Source organism: Microtus ochrogaster, unplaced genomic scaffold, assembly GCF_000317375.1.
Source record: "Microtus ochrogaster isolate Prairie Vole_2 unplaced genomic scaffold, MicOch1.0 UNK42, whole genome shotgun sequence".
Taxonomy (NCBI): Eukaryota; Metazoa; Chordata; class Mammalia; order Rodentia; family Cricetidae; genus Microtus; species Microtus ochrogaster.
This window is the reverse complement of record NW_004949140.1, coordinates 1,940,816-1,959,376: the sequence shown is the minus strand read 5'-3', so window position 1 is coordinate 1,959,376 and position 18,561 is coordinate 1,940,816. Positions and strand designations below refer to the sequence as shown.

At 35.6% G+C, this 18,561-nt stretch overlaps 1 protein-coding gene across 7 annotated transcripts in view; it reads right to left on the bottom strand.

The window, feature by feature from the left end:
* The window catches only part of Klhl13 (kelch like family member 13), a 171,700-nt gene that overhangs the window by 46,715 nt on the left and 106,424 nt on the right, over positions 1-18,561 (bottom strand). The window contains exon 1 of one of the 7 annotated variants that reach the window (XM_005368914.3): positions 11,988-12,387. The exons of 5 other annotated variants lie outside the window; for them this stretch is intronic. In XM_005368914.3, the coding sequence (XP_005368971.1) occupies positions 11,988-12,067 (80 nt within the window). In that variant the 5' untranslated portion in view covers positions 12,068-12,387. Of the gene's footprint in view, positions 1-11,408; positions 11,828-11,987; positions 12,388-18,561 lie in introns of those variants that run through there. One more of the 7 variants, XM_005368913.3, reaches the window with a different exon arrangement.

The following is an 18,561-nucleotide window of genomic DNA, read 5'->3' as shown; positions in this document are numbered from 1 at the left end:
ACCTGATGAAAAATTCAAGGTTAGGGAAAACATAGGTCCTAGAGGGGAACCTGCTGTTGTTTTAAATGGTAACGTCGTCAAACTATTTTGAAAAGATTGGATGTTTAGACTCACATCGGTTTGCATGGATCTCAACCTTGGTCAAAAAAGGTTTCTTATCACAGTATGGGATAAGTCTGTTCAGAGTGCTAAGAAGAGTGACTTGAGTTCTCAGCAACAGAGAGGCCACTTAACAAGTTCTCTGCCACCCAAGGCTCGGGGAACATTACAGAAGAAGGGATGGAAAGGATGTAAAGCGGAAGGACAGGGAAGAGCGCTGGGAAAGGCTGTCCTCTGGCCATGGCATGCTTGCTACACTCATGAACTCACACCAGCTGCTATTAGCTGCATAAGATCAAGACAAGTAAAATTTCCAGGGAAGATGTGGGAAGGGTTACCAAGGTCTCATCCCTAGTTGCGGAGCTACTGGGAGTTGACAGCAGCTAGAGGAAAGACAGTCACTTTTTCTCAAGGGTGTGAGCAGATAGATTTCCTATATGTCAGTGGAGGGCCATATACAATATTCAGGCAGTGCATTAGTTGTATTCATTGGGTTATAAAAACATCAATTAAAAAAAGAACACAAAGTTGAGAGGATGATGTGCTGAGAGTGGACCTGGATGCTGGAGGGTGTAGTGAGGAGTGAGGGGTTCTTAAGATCAAGATACATTGTGTATATATATGAAGTTTTCTGAGAATACAAGTATTTTAAGAAGAAATTCATTTAATTTCAATCTGGTGTCTGCCAAGCTTCTGTGATTACTAAGAAGCTCTTCTGTGTATAAAATTCATAACATAAGAAAATATGGATGATTTCTTAGTACAAAACTATATTTTCTCTTAAGTATTATTCAGATTCATTTTAACTTCTGCTAGACTGTACACACAAAACAAATCATTATTTAAATGTATCTATACTAGTAAAAAAAATATCAATCTATCTGAAAAAGTTTTCCCAGTAAAGACAAAAGGTATGAAATAGGTCAAATAATCTTTAAAGATAAGAGTACTTGCAATCTTAAAAAGACTATAACTTTATTTTTCTTTTTTTTTAACCAAATCACAACCTGATACAATATGGTACCATATTTTGGTCCTTGGCTAATTGCATTTATTGAAACTACTGTCAATCTGGGTCAGCACCATGGAATTTTCTATCAATGATGCACAGAATACAGATTTGGGGGTAGTCTCTTTCCTAGAAAAGAGAGCCACAACTTATCATCTAATAAGACAATGATGTAGTACTACATGCTCCAATGGATATGTTCAACACTATGTTGTAAAGAGGAACTATACGGGGTTACAGTCTAGAAACTACTCTCTCTAAGGTCAGCCATATATTCAGCATTTATGGAGCATCTCCATATTAAGAAATAGAAATACAAATATCAGACAGGGTAGTTTCTTGCTAAGTCATCATAGTCAGACAAATAATTACTAGTTGATTAAATTACATAAAATTATAATAGATGCTTACTATTTTCTACTAATGAATTTTATGTATAATTCACGTAAACCAACAACCAACCTTGTAACATGAAGGGGCCTGTTTGTTGGGGTTTATGTCCTGCCAAGTTCCCCACAGCTGGCAAGCCCCAAAGAAAATCACATGTTAGCTACCATGTAAATACTGAGAATCTAACTCAGGCCCTCTAGAAGAGCAACAACTGATCTTAACTTATGAGTCTTTTCTCCAGCCCTGTGGGTATTCATTTTTATTTAGCATATAAAACATTCATTTAAAAAATGATTATTTGTTCTAGATCTGGCCATTTCCAAAGATAAATTGATAAATAAACAATAGTAGTTATTAAAAAATGCAACCTGAAATTATAATTACATGAAACAAAGCCAAAGTTTATAATGATATGACAATATAACACAACATTTCCAAAGTAGCAGGCGCTAACTGCATCAATTTAAATATACTCTGACAATATAACTACGGAAAAATATGAGCCAGATGTCCAGTCTATTTAAAATGAAACTTTGGTTACAGGTCCACAAACTTCTTTAGAGTCATGAACCTTTCAGAAATGATTATGCAGAAACACTTTTATAGGGAGTTGTGCTAAGAGATCATGAATGGGATAATCTGTTTACAACTTAGAGCATGCATATATTCTTCAAACTTCATTCTCAATTATCTTGCGTTTCTACTCAAAATAAGGTAGAACAACTTAATTGGGACAATATTTTACTATAGCATGAGAGAATACAAGTGAACATATCTATAAAGAGAGATCTATTTGAGGCTTTGTTGTGAACTAGCCTTTAACATTAACTGTAATACAGTCAAGAAAATAAGATCTAAAAATTGTAGAAAAAAAATCAGTGCTAGGTTAAAGCATTAACAGAAATAGAGTAAAAGTGATTATTTTAAAGTATATAGGATAACAAATTACTTAGATTAATGGAGATGGGTTTAAGATATAAGAGCAAGCTAAAAATATGCTTAAGCTATTGGCCAAATAGTATTGCAGATAATACAGTTTCTGTGTGATTATTTCGGTCAAGGTGGTCATAATAGCCTCCTTACAACAGGTGTGTAGAGGCTAGATAACTGGATCTGAGTACAGAACGTCTCTTCATTTGACTTCAAGTTTAGTAACAGTACTTTTCAGGCCTTAGCAACTTGAAGAATCAGGTTTAAAACTCAGCAACAAAAGGACAGATTATACTCTCCTGCTGTTATTTCACTGCTATAACTTTATTCAATAATTGGTAATTAAAGAACACTCAAATTTCAATACTTTCTCATTTTCCTACTGGAGACCTAGCACTAAAGGGCATAAAAAAAAAATCAATCACACATGCTGTTGCTTGGCAATTCGAAAATACATTAAAATTTTTTAATTACATTCAATTTTGTTGAGTCTTAACCCAAAGTAAGTGTGTTTTTAACTGACACATATAAAGGCCTTCCAAAAGGCTCTCGGCAACCCTGGTTTATGTCTTTCCAGAGATGTGTGAGAATCTTCTAGTTGTGATTGTTTTCCATCAAACTTTTTATTTCTACCAATTTTGAACAATTCATTGAAAAACATTAAATGCTTTTTGAAGGCAACTAGAAATGTGGAATAGTTTAGGTTGTCAAGGAAATAATGCAGCTACATCAACTGACTTGCACCATGCACTCACTCTGAATTTCTCAACAGCACTGATGTCAACAGAATCATTTTGTATGCTTCTGTTTCTTAAATCAAATCTTATTAAGGAAATGAGTTGCACTATTTAATCCAAGATATATGACTACTGCTTACTTAATTTTAAAAATGAGACATGAGGTGTGGAAATCTTTTCACCATAGTCTTTTTTTATGACGTCCAATAAATAATATAATTCTAATGACTAGCATTTTATGTTCATATTATTATCTGTATTTTATGTGACTATGTCTACTTGCAAAATTGATGTCATCAATATTTTTCCAATGTTTGCAAGAATCAGAACACAAAAAAGTTCTTGTGTAGTGTTCTCATGATGCTTTCAACACAAATCCAGATTATAAGGCTATAACTGAACAATTCTATTTTTAATAATAATTTCATTAAGTCTTATTGCAAGGGTTTGAGAGCTGCCTATGTTACATCTAAATTACTGTAATACACAGGAAGAAAATTATTTACCCAGAGATAAATATAGCTTATTCAGATTAAAAAGCTTAGTTGTAAGAATGCAAAGTGCATATCACTTGGGTTAAATAGAATTTCTTACAATCCCTATACAAGCCTAGTATGACTACTGATCTAGATTCATTAGAGTAGACACTTGAAAAGATTTACATCCCAGAAACTTGTGAACATGTTAAAGATAAAAGAAGGATGTGGACATGTTCAAGGCCAAAAAAAAACTAATATTCTGGACCTTGATCTAGCAAAACTGTCTTGTATTGGTCAGGTGGCCAAATTTAATTACATAGGTACTTAAATGAAGAAACAGAGTAGGTCATAGAGTAATAAAAAAGGAATTCAATTTGTTGACTTTTAAGATGGAGGACAGTCAAAAACAAAGGAATGCCGTTCCCTCCCACTCCAGAAGCTGCAATTCTCCTTTAGCTATGGCCAGCAAGACAATGGAGATCTTAGCCCTACACCCACAGAGAACTTCATTTAATCACTGACAGGAAATGAGCAGGAACAGATTTCCCCCCAGAGAGAGTCTCAGCCCTGTTGACACTTGCATTTTAGCCTGCTGAGACCAGTCCCAAACTTATGATCTACTAAACCGTAAAATAATACATTTGTGATGCTTGAGGCCACCAGTACACATTGACTCAATAGTAAAGCAATAGAAAACTAATAAATGGGGAGATTTAATCTTTATTGAGTGCTTGTATATAACTGAGCAAGAGGATAATATTATCCTCAAGAAAATATTAAACATCCTGAGTAGAGAAGTACCCGTGGAAAGTGCTGAAAGGAGCATGCTAGCTATAGCACTGTCCATGGTAGCTAGTTTCCACGGGGAACTGGGGTAGACTAGCACATTAAGAAATTACACAGGCCAAGTGTGGTGGCACACACCTGTATTCTCAGCACTTGGGAGGCAGAACTTTGTTAGTTCCAGGCCAGTTTGTTCTACATTGTTTAGTTCCAGGCTAACCAGGGCTACACCAAGAGACCCTGTCTCAAAAACAAACTCAAACCCAAATGAACAGTTTTAGCAAAGAAATACAAGAGACAATAGTTAATACAGATCAGAATAGCAAGTAGTGGAAGTTTACCCAGTATTTTCCTACAGCTTTTCTAGCTGGCAATCTGTGGGTAAGTTCTCTCAGTTACCAGGCTCCTTCTTTCTTTTGATTCTACTAAGGCACTATCCAATTAAAAGTAGGAAATAAAAGGGAGCAAGCACATTATCTGGAGGGGTAGTTCAGTGGTACAGACCTTGCCCAGCATCTTCAAAGCCTGCATCCCATACCAAGCACCACAAAGATCATGAAACTTAATTTAGAAGATGTGAAAGCCTGCACAAAAGCTATGAACTCAGGTATCCCTGGGTTTAAATCATGGCTTCATTTAGCATTTTGATAAATCATACTGAACAAGCTAGTTACCTTACTTGAAACTCTGTGTCTCTGACTGTAAGAAGGAGAGAATACATCTATGTAAGCAGTTTAAGAGAAGAGTCATGGAAGGGGCTTAGCACTTTCACAGTAGCGCTCAATAAATTCTATTAACCATGCTAAACTAGGATTTTTTAAATGGGATAACTTCTCATATGAAATTCAGAGCATCTGATATACATGATAAAGTTTTAAACTATTTTTATTGTCTTAATGAGGGATATTATTTCACTTCTCCACCGAACCACATTTTACACAGCACTCTGAAACAAGTTGGGCACGCTCTCACCTTAGTAGACCATAAATGTCAAAATCTGAGTAAAAAATAGATACCTTCATCATAGTGAGTTATGTCAGTAAAAATATTTTACTGTAATGGAAAATGATATAATGTCACTTTAAACAAAAATTCCATTACATAATTTAGAAGAAACTATTGCTGCTTGGAAAGCTATGATTACTACCATGTTATAAAAAGCATCTGACCAATAAATTATTTTCTGTCTAACATGAAGGATGGCTTTCCATTTTGTTGTTTAAAATGATAGTATCTGGTTTAAGCATAAATTGATTTATTTTGAATACTATGTAGTATGCATCTTAAAATTTGGTACCTATCTCTACTTTGTGCCCCATCAGACTCAAACCCATTTTTCTTCAGTAGTGTTTTTATTGCCTTCAAATCAGTTTACCAAAATTGAAAGTACTTAATGCTTATCTTGGTTCAGATTTTTCACAGACGTAAAACGTGAATAAAAACAGAATGGAAGATGAAGGATAGTCATTCTGATTGACTGCAAGGACTGTATCTGTCTAATGCTCAGCAGTTGTTCTTGGCATGCAACACACTCGGTGACTGCTGAGTGCTACTAATGTAGAATATGGTGGCTCCTGATTTACACACACACACATTCAGAATATACATTCAGAAGCGAACATTCCAAATTGTGACCTTTTCCTATATTAACCACATGCAATATGATTGTCTCTTTGGACGCCTGGAGAATCAAGAGTTACAGCTCACATTGACACATTACAGACCTCACAGTGTGCTGTGATGGTAGTCAGAGATGTGAGTTAGCTGTTCTGAAGCCATTTTTTTTTTACTTGTGATAGTTTCAACTTATAAGATGACTGAAAAAGTCGTATGTATTTTGAATACCTAGAATAACAGCTATATGCCCTTTTTGGGATAGACTTGGAGAAACATACAGTAATACACCAACTGCCTTTTCAACTGAAAATATCGCCTGCAGTGCTTATCTGTTAACTTTCACTGCAGTAAAGTTATTTACACAGATATGTGCCAGTCTCTTACTACTTTCTCATTCCTCCCTCTCTCAAATTTGGATCTACACACATCTTGCCTAAATATTCTGTAAAGACGAATGGGTGTAATTCCTAGTAACTGCGACTTTCCATGACAGTGTGGAGATTTTCAATTCTGCCTCTGGCCCCATTATGGGCAGCCACTTTGCAGGGAGGGGTTCTGGGCAGCAGCATCCTTTAAGAATAAAAATAATGAAGCAAAATAAATTCTTAGCAATTAAAATTCTTCGAAACATCTGAAAGTGAAAGAAAGATAGCTTTTTATACATTGTATATGTGCAGTATTGCTCACAAGTTCGTTAAAAGGCTTTGAGACGTTTCTTTAAAAATGCACAATGGGATTGACAAGAAAATTTTAGCCTTACTGGTACACGCAAGAATGAAATATCTTAAGTAGCTAAAAGAATAAACGTTGATAAAGAGGAGATGCAGTCTAATCATAAACCTCCGAAAAGAAAAGTTTGTGAACATTAAAGCAGAGGGCGGCCTTCCCCGAGCGGGACTACATGCACTGCATCCCGTTCCCAGGACCCCCAATACAGCCTAGCATAGAAACCCTGAGAACAACTGGAGCACAAAGTGCATGGAAACCATGACACACCCGACAGTTTCCAAGCTTGGCTGCATTCAAGAAATACTTTTTAACTCTCCTAGCTCCACGAGGCTCCACTGGCATGAGAAACTGATTTGTACAATACAAAGAAGAGCCATCTATGAATGAAGGTGCTGCTCTGGGGACGATGGACAAGGAGGACATGGAGGGCCATCTTTGAGAAGTATCACAGGAGGGATGCCTGCACTAATTAAAGGGAGTGTCACTTCTCCAAATAACCTCAAAGGTCACTGGGGTTTTCTATTAATAAATGATAAGGTAATCGCTCTGCAAATCAAGACAGTGCAAATCCCTAACAACCATGCCACATGAGTTACAAAGCAACACAAATTAGTCTAATGCATTAGTTACATTATCTATTAACATCATTTTGTTATGCGGCAAAAACAAATCAAGCAGATACATAAGAAAAGTTTATGTGCTAACTGTGAGAGCAATTAAATAATCTTTCTTAGTTTTCTGGTTTTTATTTTTGTTTATGTTTTTGAGACAGGGTTTCCTCTGTGTTATTTTGAAAACTGTCCTGGAACTAGCTCTTGTAGGCCATGCTAGCCTTGAACTCACAGAGATCCACCTGCCTCTAAATATTCTTTCTTAATTTGAGACTATTTTATGTATTTCAGTAGCTAAGAAAGTGTTCTCAAACTCCAAGTTTTGGTTTGTATTACAAATTAGTAGAGGACAATCTTAGGGCAAAGAAAAGAAAGAAAATATCAAAAGTATAAAATATATGTTTTTGTTATATCTGTCTTTTGAATCATCCAGAAATGGGGCAAATTAACATAGTATGTAAACTGTTTTCCTCAGGAAATCTAAGGACTGAATTTTATTGATTAAAGAAATTGCTATGAATTACAACAGTTTACATATTCAACCAATTTTAAACAGAAAGCTAACTAATTACAATTATAGGGACAAAGGGAAAATAAGATTTATTCTTGTTTAAATTAGTTTACTTCTATCTGTCACCTTTTATCCTGAGAAAGGTAAAAATCTAAGGAAAAGATCTCATAGTATCCATCTTGCTAGAATACACTGTTACAATGCACCATCTAATTCTTACCTAATTATTTTCCTCCTTCTGGCCATACTTCTGTTACTGATAAAACTTGCTGTTTGTGAAGAAAAGAAGAAAACATTGCTAGAACTAATACTGTTTCAGTGTGCCTTCAGAATCTAACAATGCATTAATCCTAAAACACTGGCCTGAAGGAACCATTCGCTGTCTTAAAACAATGAATACCAAAACACTGGCAAACCCCTTAGCCGTGGTTGCTCTTTCAGCTTTATTCATTTAAGCCAAATGATAAGGGAATTTATATGGTGTGCACCTGCCAGGAGCAGTCTCTACTAATGCGGTTTCCACTGACTAGGAGAACCTCCCTGAGGCTAAGGTTGAACTTCAACTAATTGCTGAACAGACGAGTAGCACAAATATGACACCAAAGACTCAGTTTCTATTAAGACAATTCCTCCAGACATCCAGATGTTTGGTGTATCACTCTGCACATGTTCAAACATGAAGCTAGAGGAAGACTATGTCTATTCAGTAAACAGGGCCAAATAATTATCCTAGATCTCTTGTCTCCACCCAACACATTACAACGCAGTTGAAAATGTATTTTATGCTACATAAAACATTTCAACTATCTACAAAAGGAAAACAAACATGAACTATAAAATCTACAAGGAATAAAACCACTATTTCTGTTCAAGGTTTACAATGAATCAAATGCTCTGTACTGTAGCTGATGCTGGCATAGCAGCCTTGACCAGCACCAAAGCAAAGCTGGAGCTAAACAGCACTGAAGCTGGGTTTGGAAAGACAATGGTAGAGCCTTCACTTTCGGATATACCTGCTTAATTCCTACAGTACACTGGCACTAGAACTAAGGACACCTGGTTTTAGCAGTTCAATTCTTGGTGAAAACACTTGTTTCCAATCAAAGTCATGTAAAATGTATTTGACAAATCCCACTACATAATGATAGAACATTGAAAAGCATTGTTTGGGTTGCACAGGCACACGTATGAAGACACTGTCCATCAACTGTGAATAATTCTAGATTCCAGATTAATCAAAATATTACCTGAAATTCTAAGATAGGATTTTATAGCTCAATGTCCAATAGATCACAATACACCAATGTGTCAGAATTTAACTATTCCATTGCAATACAAAGACTTTAAAGAGCTACAGCAACAAAACCCAGGATTTAATGCCATTCAAACAAGTTTAAGAACAAATATTGGTACCTGATCCAGTAATCTAACTTATTTTTTTATCATTTGGAGGGTTAAAGTTTATGCTAAACTTAAACATCATTTGTGTACAGAAAAGATTTTAGAGTATAAAGCACTGATTAAAAACACAAAGTAACCAAGATGGCTTCTTATTTTGGGCCAAATGAGTCAATGAATTGTGACCTAAAAGTTAAAAGGTAAACAACTTACAGACTCCCCAAGTGAGTCTTTTCCATATTAAACATTCTTTCTCTCCATGTATATTCAGTTAATATGTGGTAGTAATGCATTTATAAAGAAAAGCAAGCTGGGATCAATTTAATAATATTTCCTGGTACCAGTCCAAATAGTCTAGCCTAACCTTTAGCTCTTCAAACCTATCATTCCATCCTACCCAGGCGTACTACTAGTAAATAGCACTCACCACTGTAAGATCACAGTATTTTCTAGTTTTCGTTTCTACACCAGGTCAAACAGATAAATGAATTCTTAATGGAAGAATGATGTTCATTAAAATTTTGTATTACTTTGTATCTGAGCTTCTGGCTAGTAAGAATTAATAAAATATGGGCATGTATTTCATATATAACATCTCAAAAAAGGGCAAACACCTACAAAAGGAAATACACTATTTTCATCTGAACAGTGAAGTAAAGCAAAAATACTATAAACATTAATTACTATTATTCATTTGTAACCTAGCGATCTTTGCAGGGTTTTGTTTTGTATATAGTCAAGTGGCTTTTGGTATACATTTAATCATTTCTCATTAGCTAAGATTCTTAAAATCAGGAAGCCATTCTGTTTTTTCAAATAATTGGAAGGAGCTCCACAAATTGTCACCTTCCATTAGTTTGTGCTTTTACTAAGTATAGCATTTGAAAAACAAATATAGCTGCTGTCTTTTCACAAGCATCCCCTACATGACTGCACTTCACCAAAGGAAAAAGGAGTCTACAACCCAACCCGATAAAATAATTCGAACACAAACATGGAGGCTCATGAAAAATGACCTAATAATGATTCTGAACGATCCTCATTTCTTTCCTTGCTTTCTAGGGAAGCAGATAGGGTCCAGGGGAGGCAGGAACATACTTCCTCAGCAGCTGAGGAGTGTCTTTCCAAGGAGCTGGCCACTGTATCTTATCTGAGTTTCTCTAGAAACTAAGTTTAAAACAGCCTTCTAAACACACGTTTCCCCTAAAGCAAGAAGGATTTTCACATTCGGACTGCTAAAAAGATTTTGAAGGGAACTTTCAGAGTTCAAACACCGCTATTAACCAAAAGATTTCCTTCACTCATCCCTCCTCTAGAAGAACAGGATTCCAAGCAATACTTCCAAAGAACACTTCATCGTATCTCCTGGATTTTGTTTTTAAGCTACAGTTTAAAGATTTAAAGTATTTTCTTAATTCCAAACATATTTTTCAATGCGCTTCTCTAGCTACTTAATTAAAATACATTTCCAGAACAGCTGTTTGTAGAACACACTTTTCAACCTCTGAATGTAGGAAAAACTGCCATAGAAGCAAGGGCCACCTGATTCTGAACTTATCACAACATGAATGAAAATTGAGAAAGATGTAATATCACTCATTCATTAATATTTATACAGAACTAGAAAGTAGAAGTCTTGGCTGAAAGACTCATTTGATGAACTATGAATGTTTCAAATCCATCCAAAATAATACACAAACATTTTCATACTTAGCATATCACAAACATCAAACATCAGCAGATTTTAAGCCATCACACAAAAGAAATCACAGTATTTCAGATATATAAAAATCTCAAATATCACATGCTAAATATTAGTTTCCTTATACAATCCCTTGGCTATACCTGCAGAGCAATGATTAGATTTGCATTTATAACACTTGAAGTAAAAACAAACTCTAGAAAACAAAAACAATGGTAATGTGGGCATGCCAGAATCTTTACATGCAAGCAAGCTTGAGGGTTTTTTTTGTTTGGTTTTGTTTTTTTTTCTTTTTTTGTTTCTCAATCTTGTCAGTTGGGGGATGGTGCATTTGCAATCCCCCTCCCACGTTTTACCACACGGCAGATTCATGAATGAAATCCCACTTTAACATCCTATTTTTTCTCACTTACATGTATGCTGGAGAAAGTGGAGTTGACCTGGATGTTTTAAGCACAGGAACTGAGAATTTCCAGAGAGCAGGAGAGCTCGTTTTCCATTTCAAAGGCATGTTGTCACCACGGTATTACAATAACAGTAAACAGCGTTTCCATAACAGACTACCAACTAGGACTTCCATTCCACCGTGGACTGACACGGCAGCCGCGGAGAACAAGCGAAAGATTCTGCCAGTGCCCCTAAACCGACGATTCCAATCTCTACAATAGGACTGAAAGGTACCTCCTTTAAATCCTCCTGTCCCCTAAAGCAATAAGATGATTCTATCCTTCCAACTCACAATAGTGCCACCTCGTTAGGAAAGTGTTGACTGCAGCGTGTGTGTGTGCGCGCCCTGTACTGTGCATAGTACACAATACAGCTTTACTTAATAAAAGCAGCTATGGTGCTTTAAAAAAGCTTGCAATACCATTGTTCTACCTTAACAGGGATACTGCAGCATTGTACTATGTTCTGTACCTATTAACCTGATTTCTGACCAACAGTAGCAGGAAAAAAATAGATGGGTTCCATATAAGAATGAAACAACATACCTACTCAGAATACATTTGTCATCCTCTGAACATTCTTCTTTTGAGCTGCAACAATACAAATGGGATATAAACCTCAGCATAGCCTTAGGCCACAGCTAATAGAGATCAGTGAGTAAGTTCAGCAGCCTGCTTTCCTTCTGTGCAAGCTCTGACCACACAATACAAGAATGCCATTATGAGAAAAGCCCAGTTAAAAAATGCCAGGTCCTCTGTTTTCCAGTTAGAAGAAAGCAAAATGTCAGAGCAAATATAAACTGCTGAAGAACTCTGAGCACTCTTCTAGTAGCTTCTGATTCAAGTTGCACTCCTTTCCCTATTTTTATTTCCAAGCCGGGATGAGCAAAACCTCATACATCTACAACATGCTGTGGTAACACGAATATCTCTCTGGCTTCTGCAGCAGAGAAGTACAGAATAGCGCGCTCTTAATAGCAGCCCTCGGAGGGGACGCTATCAACAATCTAATTCAATACTGCCCTCCCCTTTTCCCCCTTTTCTCCTCCCGCTCACCCCCCTTACTCCTCCTCCTCCCCCAAACAGCTCACAAATTGTCTAGCGGAAAGACTGACACTGCTGGCCAAGCAGGTGTCCAGCAGGGACCACTCCACAGCTCAGCAGCGGTCCAGTAACCTCTTGGGATTAGCGAGTGTCAAAGAGGTTCCAAAAATTAAAGCTGCTGTAAAAGCAGCTTGAAGTATTCCATGAAAGCAATGTCAAATAAAGGGTTCATCTGCATTGTTTTAAAATACCGCCTGAAAACAGTGTTGTAAATAATCCCAAAGTGATTGGGTATTTTGCACTTTTAGTGAAAGCAGCAAAATAAATTCACCAATTTTCTATGCGATTTTCAAAAGTAAAAATAGGATAAATCAATACTATGTGAGACTCATTTTTATAAGCTGCAAAATATTACTTCTCACATGAGCAAGTTTCTGTCTAAATATCTACCTTCCTATCACCCATTTCTACTAAAAATAAAACTATCTTGTCTCTATCAATGCATACTTACTAAAGGCAGACCACCAATAACATAAAAGTCACTACCTTTTAAAAACAATAACCACCACAACAAAGAGCTCATATTTATTCTTATATTCAGTTTCTAACAATGAACAATAAACTTACACCTCCAGCCCAAAATTTTGACTTTCAGAGATTCTTTCTAAATTGCCCCTGGTTTCTAAGGACCAAGACTAAGTCCTTTAAAAAGATTTTTCTTTTGCATAAAAACAAACAAACAAACCAAAAAACTACAGATGAATTTTTCTATAATAAAAAACTATTTTCAAAAATCCTAAACACATCATCATTTAATACACCAGAAATACAGCATAAAATCAACTAGAATAATCACAACTTCTTTTTAAAATTTAGTTCATTATAGAAGCAAAATCCATTTTCTATGAGGTATAAATACAGACATAGAAGTGGTATTTACATGTACATTAGTATCTGGAAAGACAAGGTTTATTTTGAAGAACTGGCCAGTAATCCACAAACCTTATAAATATTAAATTAACATCAGCCATCAATACCTTCTGTGTAATTTTTATTCTATAACACATTACCTACTTCTCAAAAAAAGCCAGAAAATTATATTTCCAACTTCTTTTAGAACTCAACACAAAACTCTCTCAGAGAAATCTTTAAATGAATCAAAGAAAAGAATATTCGTCAACATCTTAGCAGCCAAAACATACTCGATTTTTAAAAAATTCACAAATACAAATATATCCTAGTCAGTATCTCACTTTGGAAAATTTTAAGGTATCTAGCAAAAAGGCCTCAGAAACGGCAAGGCAAGTTGTTAGAAAGTGAGAGAAGGGAAAGTACATGAAAAAACATGCACAGACAAGCATGTATAGAGACACATATACATGTATACATCCACCTTGGAATGACTCATTCCAAAATGAGTTTCTAACAAATTTGCAAAATCCGAAGCACGTGCAGACATTTTAAAACATTAGGGCCGGGCGGTGGTGGCGCACGCCTTTAATCCCAGCACTCGGGAGGCAGAGGCAGGCGGATCTCTGGGAGTTCGAGACCAGCCTGGTCTACAAGAGCTAGTTCCAGGACAGGCTCCAAAACCACAGAGAAACCCTGTCTCGAAAAAACCAAAAAAAAAAAAAAATTAAACAAAAGTAGCAATATATTAGCTGTATGTAGTTTTAAAAAAAGTATATTTTAGAAAGGAATTTTATGCTTATGACAATTCTACAAAGCAATAATTGCAAATGTGATTTCACCTTCTGAGAACAGTTACTCCCAGAATTGTACCTAACCAGTTTTTTCTAGTAGTTATCTGCCCAGAAAGACACCTTAAGGTTGCCGAATCGAAAATAGGATGAGAGTTTTACAACTTTCTAAAGTATACAGTTGATGATCACTTTCTTACAAATCTCCTCAAGGTATCATTCTACTCTCAATAATCAACTGACTAAAAGAAAAACTTAGCAAACAGACACTGTTGTCTAATACCACTAAGTGCCAAGAAGCCAATCAAAATCAACTATGTCAATTTTCAATCTAGATTTCTGAGAGACTTGTGTTAAATAGAATTATTTTAATAGTTTTTCAAAGTGAGAAGAAACCAACTGAAACTGTTTCCTTACATCCCATTTTTACCATTCTTTAAGACTCTAAACCCACAACTTGTTAGACATGATTGTGAGCATTTATTTACATTCAATTCTAGGTTTTGGGTTTAATAAGTTCCAATCAACTTTGTAACTGTCACACGCAAATAAGCATTATCCCAAGGACATAAGAAATGATTAAGTAGAAATATGGTCTGTGAATAATTGTCTATTTTAATCTACTAAACAACACCATTTCTCATATATCATTTGGAAATAAACTTCACTCAGGTAAAATTGTCCCACTACAAATTAGCAGTATCAAAGTTTACTAGATTTCACTCTCTTAGCAGAGAGTCTAATAGCAAATATAGAGTGTAGTTATAATTGGCATTATATCCCAGAACAAAAAAAGTGCACATATATATACAAAATAAAATGATTAAATATGCTTTCAAAATATAATTTTACTAAGATTCAGCAAAACACTACTTTAATACTAAGATTTGTAAATGTTCCTCAGTCCTATCACAGGAAGCCTTAATTTCATTTACAGAACACTTGAATGTTATTATATAGCACTGTATAAGACAGAAGGACAATGTATCTAAAGGATATTCCAAGTATTTTATGAATACTAATTACTTAAGTAACTATGAAATGTGCATCTCAGAGACAAAATAGCCAGAAGACAATGATGGTTCTTGGTCAAGGCCACAGAGAGAAAGAACATTCTTGGACAACTCCTACAACACAGAATTCTATAGCTTCAAAAGTAGGAAAAGATTTTTTTTTGTTTGTCTGTTTGCTTTTTCGAGACAGGGTTTCTCTGTGTAGCTTTGGAGCCTGTTCTGGAACTCACTCTGTAGACTAGGCTGGCCTGTGTCTGCCTCATGATTGCTGGAATTAAAAGCATGAACTACTACTGCCTGGGTGGAAAACATGATTTTTAGAACTGGTAGATTCTCTAGAAACTATCTTTTCCAGTATTCTCATTGCAGAGATTAAAAATTCTGAACTCAGAGAAGTTGATTAATCTAGTTTCATAGTGCTGAGTAGTAAAAATTGCTCTCAATCTCCTAGTCCAGGATTACTTCCGTAGTGTTCCTAAACTATTTTCATTCAGAATTTCCATTAGATTCATGCTTCTATTCGAAGTGAGCCACATCCTATAATGATCTCAGTATATCCCAAAGAAATAAGGACAACTAAGAGATATTTAATCCTCCTATTGGATGTCCCTGGAGGACAGAAATGGGACGGAATCACCCAAAGGGAAAGGTATATTATATACAGAAACACATCTAAAACTTTAAGTCTAGAACATGGAGAAAAACGGTCAGGTGGAAAATACCTAAGCACAACTGAAGGCAGTCTTAGTATAGGACAACAGAGACGACATAGATAATCTTCTTGATTCTTATTCTTAGTATAAATATTCCTAAATAACTTATAGAAATGCAAATTTTCTTACTGACTACTACAGGCGGTCGTATGAGTTCATCAAATGAATTCACTGATACTTGGGTGCATAATTTTTCTATTTCTTGGTGGGCCTAAAACACCTCTTTTCCTACCAATTTCTGTTTAACCTTGTGGAAGTTACAACTAAAGACTGATAGCAGTAGACACTGTATACTAAGTTACATACTTCATTTATGTATGTAAATGTATGCAGATGGCAACCAAATCTGAAATCCGGCCAAGTAAGAAAAAAACACAACAATGTGAACAACACATTTCTCTAGGGAAATAACGCTTCACATGTGTAGTTATACACATGTACGTAAATATCTTTCACACAGTAAGATTATATGGACTTGTGTATCTTCTTAGTTTGTTTCCATAAACTTGAATACAAAATATGCAATATATTTCTTCATAGATAACTCACATATACAGCCTTGTTATAATCTATCTCAAATGTTGCTCACAGATTACTACATTGTAATATTCTATTTTGAAAATTTCCCTAACAGAGCTACAGAGATACATATGGTCTAACAACATACCTATAGAGATATGAACAATTACAGCTATGACCACTTCTGACATAGAACCACTGTCTTATGTTCATATTCATATGCAAGCACAGAAAAATCCATACTCCATGGTAGCATAAGTAATATGAAGGGCAGGATTCTGAGAGTAATATGTTATGCAGTGGTAGAACAGTAATGTAAACAGCTAGTAGACTAAAAACTGGAGAACGCGCCAGGCAGTGGTGGCGCACACCTTTATCGGGGGGCAGAGGCGGGCAGATCTCTGAGTTAGATGCCAATCTGGTCTTCATTGCAAGTTCCAGGACACCCAAGGCTACACAAAAAACTTGTCTTGAAAAAAAATAATGATAATGCAACATATGGAACCGAAGATGAAAAAAGAAATTTGTTGGCAAGAGAGGCAATGGCTGGCAGGGGAATGGAAAGAACGTCCTGATTTTCACATAAAACGTTTATAGTTGGAAGTCCTACTTGACTGCTATCTACATACTTTACTAATTAATTGCTAGAATGTATCAAAGAAGCCACAGGTTTAGGACAGGAGTAGGCGTGGGTGGACAAAGATACCCAGGGACTATATTAAGCAAAGAAGAAAGTTCCAGTTATTGAAGAACCAAAGGACCCAGAGATTCTGACTGTACTCACTCTGCTGCTAAAGCTAAAAATGATTAATGTTGAATGGTAAGTTTCGAAGTCCTTGCCTTCCCTGCTGCCTACCTTCTGGTAGTGTCTGCATTATATCTTTCTTTTTTCTACCCTTCAGTCTTTTAAAGTATTCCCATCTGTTCAGAATTACTTTAATTCCAAACTAGAATGTCTGTATTTACTAGGGGCAAGTAGTAGTAGAAAGAAATGATGGGAGGAGGTCACTGAGGTGTGCGCTGGAAAATATACCTTGGGCACCGGTCTCTCCCCTGCTCTTAGACACTGTGATGTAAGCAGTGTCTATCAGATGCTCTCAGCACTGTGATAGTCTACCTTGCCTTCCATGTACAGGATTCAGCTGACCTTGAACTAAAACCTCTGAGATGAAACGGTTTGACTGAGGTATTTGCCACATTGATGAAAAGCTGACCAGCTCAGATACCATCTGGATAAAAGTAAGTACATGTTAAATAAAATCGTCCATGATATATACTTGTGGAGCTAAAATAATCTATTGAAAAAGCTGTGTTGTCACCTTAAATAATAATCATTTATCTGGGTAAATACCTCTCAGCAACTTTCTAAAGATATCCTTAAATTACTTTGAGAGAAATAAGACATTAAGCTTCAACGCTTATCCAAAATCAAAACTATTTGAAAATGCACAGCGTGGGGTAGGGTGTGGCTCTGTAAGAGAACATTAGCATGCTCGAGCTAACGGGATTAATAATTAAAATAAAAATCCACAGTAAATTTGGACGAACAATTATGTCTCCGTTAAATAAAAGTATTTGCACTTTTAATGTTGCAGGACTTTGTTTTTATTTTGGTAACTTTATATAGAAGCAGAACCAACAAAGTTAAATGGAGAAAATACAGCAATCTTTATATTTGTACCATCTGGGTAAAAGTAAAATAATTCATAATATAATGATTACTTATGACGATTGGAAAATTTCAATAATAAGCACACTGTATAGCAAACATAAAGAATGCCAATCAAAGAAAGCCAACACTTCCTATATTCTATATTCGAAATAGCTAGTCATTTATAAACCTTTCAAACAGTAGATTTGCTTCAACATTCCAATTTTAATTAATGACCTACTATTACTCCTTTGGAAAATATATACTTAAATGCAAAGATTCCCATGAAAAAATTGCTGTTTTGGCTAAAACTGAGATTGGAAGATTACCTGATTATTTTTATCTCTTCCTTTCCCTGTTTATTAATCCGGAGTATAGTGCAACTACATTTTTGGGGTTGCCAGCAGGAAATCCTTTCCAAGTAAGCTGATTCCAATGAATCATTAAAATTATAAAATACTATATGAAGCTGCAATAAAA